This window comes from Oxyura jamaicensis, chromosome 20 (genome assembly GCF_011077185.1).
Source record: "Oxyura jamaicensis isolate SHBP4307 breed ruddy duck chromosome 20, BPBGC_Ojam_1.0, whole genome shotgun sequence".
In the NCBI taxonomy this organism is placed as follows: Eukaryota; Metazoa; Chordata; class Aves; order Anseriformes; family Anatidae; genus Oxyura; species Oxyura jamaicensis.
In genome coordinates this window covers 8,673,844-8,681,252 of record NC_048912.1, presented here as the reverse complement: position 1 = coordinate 8,681,252, position 7,409 = coordinate 8,673,844, and the positions used below count along the sequence as shown (strand labels likewise).

General features: G+C 38.1%; 1 protein-coding gene across 1 annotated transcript in view; it reads right to left on the bottom strand.

The window, feature by feature from the left end:
- The window catches only part of TSHZ2 (teashirt zinc finger homeobox 2), a 221,635-nt gene extending 214,851 nt beyond the window's left edge, over positions 1-6,784 (bottom strand). Inside the window, exon 1 of the mRNA XM_035344213.1 lies at positions 6,727-6,784. Coding sequence (XP_035200104.1) covers positions 6,727-6,772 — 46 coding nt within the window. The 5' untranslated portion in view covers positions 6,773-6,784. The remainder of the gene's footprint in view (positions 1-6,726) is intronic.
- Positions 6,785-7,409: the final 625 nt, after the last annotated feature.

Genomic DNA, 7,409 nt, shown 5'->3' with positions numbered 1-7,409 from the left:
TTCAACACAAGAGTTTATTGACGTCTGCAGACTGATTACTACTTAGGCCACATTATTCAAAAGCAGAAGGTGGCACATGACCATGCAGATGCCACCGTAAGGCCAGCAGACATGTTCCTAAACTTACCGTAACTACTCACCCCCAACTGTTCACACTGGAGACACCACGATGCCCTACTGCAGCACATTCTCCCCACAACTGCATGCAGATTTTGATAATTGCATGCATGGGTGCATCTAATCAACAGCAGGTTTTTTTCACCCTTGTGGATCTCAGGCATCTGCTTTTGAAAAACTGCTCACTTAAGTCTTATGATGCATTTTTACCCAATTGGCAGGAATATAAGTAATTAAATTCAACAGAAACCAGGGCTCTCAAACAAATATATGCTTTTTAAAGCCCCAGTTTCTTTTTATTATTTTTACCTATGTTTTGTATGGCAAAGGGTCATAGAACAGATGCAGTTGCTAAAACTGGGTAGCTTAGTAACTGAAATCAGCTTCTGCAGAGAACAGCAGGAGCAAGTTAGAGGACATGAGTGAATTCACTTCAGAAGCCAAATAAAGTTTTGAGTCACTGCTGACTCAGGTAAAACTCCAATTTAATACAACACCTTCAAAATATAACCTCTTCTAGATAAGGCAACAGTAATCAACTAGCCAAATACACTCAGAAGAGGAAGAGGAAATTCTGAGTATAAGTGCAAAAATGAATCATTATTCTGATAATGTTTTTGTTATTATTTTTGCAGATGGATCTGAAAGCTCTTACGACTCAATTAAGTTACCACAGCCAATAAAGACAAAAAGCAAAATCAGGGCAGATACTTTCCACCTAGACACTATGGTGATGGGCACATTAGAAATGAGGCAGATTAGATAGATGAACTAGACAGACACATCTAACTGTCCTCCAGTGCACTCATTTGTTTGACAGCCTAGAAAATGCCAGCATTCCTGGGATTAAATGAAAATAGAAAACTGCATTTTCACTGTAAAATATACACAGAACTTTGCTATGTCAGTTTCTCTTTGTTAAAATAAACCAGTGCCCAACCAAGTACTCCCAGAGCGACTCAAAGTACAATAAGCTAAATGAAACAGTAACTAAGACGCAACCAACTGAAAGCCCTTATGCTACTACCCTTTTGTCCCGGGATATTAGCGGTGTGGTATGACCTGCACACACTTCGATACACTAATTTTTCTTGAGCTCAACACCACCAAAATGCTAAATTGCCCATCTTGAATTGCTTATCTTGAAACCCTATTTCTTTACTGCATGACTGCCAACTCCTCTACCTTTATAGGCCTGTCAAACAATTTTTGTTTTGTGGTGTTCTTTGTTCTTCAAGCATGTAAAACTAAACAAATATCTTGGATATAAAAAATAAAGAAGACCAATAACTGTACTGATTCTCCCCTGAGGTTTCTGGTCCAGGTTACAGATGTATTGGCACGGCTTTTTCTTCAGCGCTCAGAAAAACGCATACATAATGACACACGGTTAGCACTTGCGTTCGCGTTCAACAGCTCCATATTTTTTCCTAGCACCAGGACATGTGCACAAGTAGGGAGCTAGATTTGGCAGTATGCAATTTGGCAGTCTCCAAGCCGGATCCTGTTCTTGCCCACTCCAGCTTTGACAGAAGTGCCGGCTGCAGCCCGGGGAGCTGTGCGACATCCCGGTGCTGTTGGGGAGAACAGAATCCAGCTCCTTGTGACAGTTTTCCCCACACAACATCACAATCAGCCAAACACATTTGTAATCTACTGCAGCTGGTGTTTCTATAATTGATAGAGATATAAAAGCCCTTTTTGCTAAAGTAGTACTTTTTTTTTTTTTTTTTTTTTTCTTGGGGGAGTTGTGAGAAAGCAGCTACAAAAAGTGAGCTCTAAATCTCAGATAATGTAGCTCCCTTTAGAATCCCAAGCTTAAAGCAAGTAGTTATGAGTTTTAGCGATGCAAAAAAACGTTGCTAAAAACAAACATTTATTTTACTTGACGTAGCAAAACAGTGGATTAAAAAGTTAAATCAATGCGCCGTCTGAATGGTTCCTGCTGTAGCTGCAATTTCAAATGAAATAAGAATGTTATAAAAACTCTTGCATATTAGGCACATTTGGAAATGTCTCCTTGTAACTGTTCTTTAAGTGTTCTGTCTATGAGCACTAACAGGTCACTGCACAGGAAATGCAAAAATATGTTATATTTTAATCAGGGCATATAAAACACTGTCTAGAATGTTACATTGCCCTTGGGAATCTGTAGTAAGTAGGGGAACTTTTACAAAGTCCAGGTCACTCTCCATATTACATCACTCTAAAAAAAAATTATTAGGTTAAATTATATAGATGTCATGCATTAGAACTTTCCCAGTTGTAGGATGATGACTAAGAGATGCATATTTCCTTGGAGAAACTCATAATCAGTCCCTTGTTCCCCTGTACATACTTTCTATATTGAAAATAGTGCATTTTAACTGAATTGAAATGTTTCCAAACAATCTTAACGAAAGAGGACAAATACAAGAATGAGACATTTCGTATCCTCGCCAACAACAAATTTCAGCACTCTACCCTAACACACAGGCACCAATTGAAAACCTGTCTGGTTGTACCTCATAGGTGATAAAAAAAAAAAAAAAAGAAAAAAAAAAAAAGAAATAAGGTATTTTAGCAGAGATGTTTGGGAATGATTAAGGTAAAATGTCCCTAGTCCAAACAAGTGGAAACCCAGATGTCAGTGTCATAACATTCCCCCTCCCCCCATAAATATTACTCCAAGTGATTTACCTCTGTTTAACCCAAATCACAAGATGATAAAATATCTAATAAGTTCACAGAAACAACAAAAGAGTAATGTGAGCATGACTGTTTTCTAGATTAACATTCTCAGGATTCTAGCTATTTAACATACAACATCTGGGAGGTGACACAAAACTTCACAGTGCCCTGACAACATCCTGCTCTGCTCTCACTGCTCCTGGTTCAAATTTTGTCACTGACTTCCAGATAGAAAGATTCAATTTCTATAAAAAATCTCCCATAGAGCAACAAATAGAATAAAATACAAAGCCCTGCCCCAAGAGAAACAAAAGTCGGTGTTGCAAGGGCCTAAGTGCCTGCTGAGGTAAATGGTGGTTGCCTCCACAGCGACACAGTGATCGGCCATCTGCGATTTGCATGTTGCAGCATGAGAACAGATCTCAGACTAACAGGCCCTTTTTATCTAAACAGGTATCTGTGGTTGCAACTCTTGGCATTATTCTTTGTATTTTTCTCTAAGCTGCTCTCTTTTAGTACAACAGCTTTGTAACTGCCAGTATTTTCCACCCTTTGTTCCAGCCTACCTACAGTGCAGAGCTCCTCCAGGCCTCAACTCCCGCCGCAGCCCTTGGTGACAGCAGGTCGCCATCTCCAATTCACAGATGGAGAGCAAATCTTGGGCACCTTTAAAGTAACTTTTTCCACACAAAGGCAGGTGCCAATTCCTGTGCAGGCAGTGCTGGGGTAGCCCACCTTCCCCTGACCGCCACAAGCGCTGATGTGAGGTGTGGCGAAGTTGCTGTCACAGAGGCCCCGTCTTGGCCAGGGCACCATCTAGCACACTCAGGGCAGACAATCTCCTCACCCTCCTTTGACTGCTCAGACCCATAGCCATCCCTGCAGCAGGGTAAGCAATTGTCCTACTTATCACCAGCTAACACATATTTTAAGAGACTGTAATTGAAAAAGAGAAACTGAGAACAGAGCATGCGTGGTGGAGATGGCATGCTTGGAGAATGCTGTGTCACCTTCTAAAAATTCTTTGGCAACAGCAACTTTTAGACTTTTTAAGTCAGACAAATTTGGGTGGATTTTTTTTTTCTTTTTTTTTCTTTTTTTTCAGGGAAAGCAGAAGATATCTCTGAAAAATGTTAACGTCACTGCCAGAAAGCAGTGGTCCCACAGCTTTGGAAAAAAAACCCTGACATACGTCTTTTATTAAACTTTTGCCAAACAACATCCTACCCTAAATTTCAGGAAGAGCATTTTAATAAAGGAAACACAGATTTTGGCAATGGAAAATGTTGCTTTGAACAGCTCAGATCTGGAAACATTAGAACCAGTAGAAATCAAGCCTTTCAACAGAAAACCCCAAACAATCTGGGCTACAGGAATTGTTGCACCCATGACATAGATATTATTGCTATGCCCGGGGCTATGCAGTACTCCAAGCATCAGTCCTCCCAAGACCTCCATTGGTTTCCTGCTCTTTTCAACCTCTTCTCTGTTTTTCTCTTTTTGTTATCCTATAGCTGAACCTTCTCCACGTCAAAGTGCTGCCCAGCAGGTTACAAACTGAGGCCTGTGCAGATATGCTGGCTGCATGTTCTGCCCCATCCACAGCACTGTTCAAGCAATCCATCCAGTCAGAGGAATGATCAGACAAAACAAAACAAAAAAAAATCCATAATTTAGAACACAGAGAGCTTGATGACTCTGTCTCTGTTATATGAGCTGTATTTTTTTTTTTCCTCAACTGCAAGTAAAACAATAATTGGCTGAGCAGACAAAACCCAGGTCTGAGACCCTGATTCAGCCAAAGGGGGTTCTTGGCCTTAAATTTAAGTGCAGACTTAAAAATTGATAGGAACTCCTTCTTAATCATCAAGTATTCAGCCACTCATTACTGATATATATTTTAATGATGTGGTCTTAATTTTGGTCTTATTTCAAAAGTACTATTTCCTCAAATTCAATATAAATTTCAGGATTGTGAAATGGGGCCCTGCAATTGTGTTTAAGAGTTTGTTTCTGTTACAAGTTATGTTTAAAATACAAAATTGAAGGAGTTTGGGATGTCAGGTGATGTTTTGTTAGCTTTTGACAAGAGAAAATATTTAATACCCTCATTTTTTTCCTGCTCTGAATATTAGTTTAATTGTCACAAATAATTAAACGCTTATGAGTAAAAGACATCTTTAGACATTTTGACAATACATATTAAGAGATGCTTTAAGGGAAATCTGCACAGATCGGCTTTTATTTGTTATGCTAAACGATGATGCATCTTGATTGCATTTGTTCCTTATTTGTGTGTGCAACAGGAGATGTACTGTGAATGATCTGTAAGGAACAAAATGACAGTATTTGACAGGCTAGGAAATGTCTGGGCAAGGATACAGGATAAGGAACCCTAAAAGGGCATTGTTTGTGGAGGGGCAATGGGATAGAGACACTCCCTTCAATCTAAGGCAATGAAAGGCGCCAACAACTAAATTACAGTTAATAATGGCAAGAAATAAACATAAATTACATATACAAGGCTCAAGCTCAAGGACTTTGGACCACTAAAAATATATATTATTATATCAATTATCACAGAGAGACAAATTCCCATCCTGGGAATTTGAATACAAACTCTAATAACCTACTATTCAGACATAGAGGCAAGCATTAATTTCCACACAAAAAGGAGCCATGGTAGAACTTCCCATTTCCCCAGCTCCAGAGAAGAAAGCCCTACCTGGTGATTCAGCCCTGAATGCTCTGTTAGAGAGGGTAGCAGGTGGTCTCCCAGGTAAGGCAGAGTAGCCCTATATTACCTAAGATTTATTCTGAGTTCTTGTCAATATAATGGCTGAAATGACCATTCCCGAAAGGTAATATGGTGTGAAAATAAACATAAACAATCCTTAATGAATCCATAGGCTATTACTTGCATCATATTTCTTCTATAGGCAATACATACATCTCTGTTTAGAAAAACAACGCTGCCCTTGATCGAGGCTTAACAATTCCTGTTCACACAAGACAGGGAATGGAGCAAGTCCATGGGAACTGCTCGGGGCTAAACGCTTTTGTAAATTCAAGTCTCTCTTTAGATGCCCACATAAGGATTTAGACCCTTAACTTTAGAAGCTGACTTACAAAAATCAGAGCCTTAAAGTTTATTACCAGAGATTTCCAAACACCTCTGGCAGACTGTGTGGAGGAAAATGTGTATGTCCTGTTAGGTTATAATTAGACTCTGCTTTTCATATTTCTCAGAGCAATGCATTATATATTGTCAGAAATACAAAGCTGGATCCCAGGTCTGACAAAGAAATATAGAGCATTATATGGGCAGAAAGGTGACCAAAATCAAATTCTCCAGTTCTGAAACTTATCACAGACCAAAAATGCATCTGAGGATAACATAGGGAAGTTAAAAACTTAAATTATGCTGACTGAAACTATCCTCCTAGAAATGATACTTTGGACTGGAAGTTAACAGAGCCCAGTCTTTTTCTGTTGGAAGTGTGCTGACAATATAAATGTGATCTAGTACGTAGAGCAGGGAATTAGGAGCAAACGTTGTTTGACCTTGAGCAAATCAGTTAATGCTTTCTGGCTTCAATTTGCCTTTCTGTAAAATGGGGACAAAATATTCCACTAGGCTGCAGTTATTATATGGAGTACATAGCATTAATAAGAAATCCTTTAAAGAAAGGTGCTAAGTGTGAAGAAACATTAATCTACTTCCTATCAAAGTGCACATATATGAGCAGGAAACATGCAGCTAATCAAAAGCACTAGAAAGCTTTTAATTCTTAGCATTTAATGCTACAGATGATCAATATAACTACTTAGCATCTTTCTCCTTTCACGTGTTAATTTAATGCTACTTGTACTGTGCTCATAAATGTTATGACGTGGCTGAAAAACACATAAAAAATTAATTTTGGAAGATGAACATACCAGCTAGAATAAGATTATGTTTCTTCAGTACAAAACTGTACATCATGAAAAGATCCAGCTTTTTTTTTTTGTCCACTCACGCTGCAGGAAGTAAATGAGTTCTTCCTAGATGTACAAAGAAAATTGCAGACCTTATGAATTGTAGTAGTGATTCCCAGTGCTATTCACACAAAATTGTTTATATACAGATTAAAATTTTCCCTTTCTTAAAACAAAATAAAATAAAATAAAATAAAATAAGACTTCATCCAAGTGGAGGGTCAGTGATAGAAATAGGTGTGTTGTCTGCATATATCAAACTGTACCAAAGTACAGATTTTCATTTTTATATGCTCTTTCACTAGAAAAAAAAAGTCTTTGCTATCAAGGTATTCCAGCAAATTTATTTATTTTCATTAACAGGAAGAACTGTGTGCTGCTTCTTTTCTACAAAAATTCCACACTGATCCCACATAAACAGAACAAATATCTCTTCAGCAAAGTTGCTTTGGGAATATTTAATGGCATTTTTTAAGTTATGAAAGCAATATTGAATGAAATTTACTACAATTTGAGATAAGTGGGTCTTAATTTTATATGAACAGAGAGACTTAAAAACAAAAACAAATAAACAGAAAAACAGAAACAGTTCTGATTATATAATGGAATATTAGGCCTTGTGCAAAACTGGCCCTTTTCTCTTT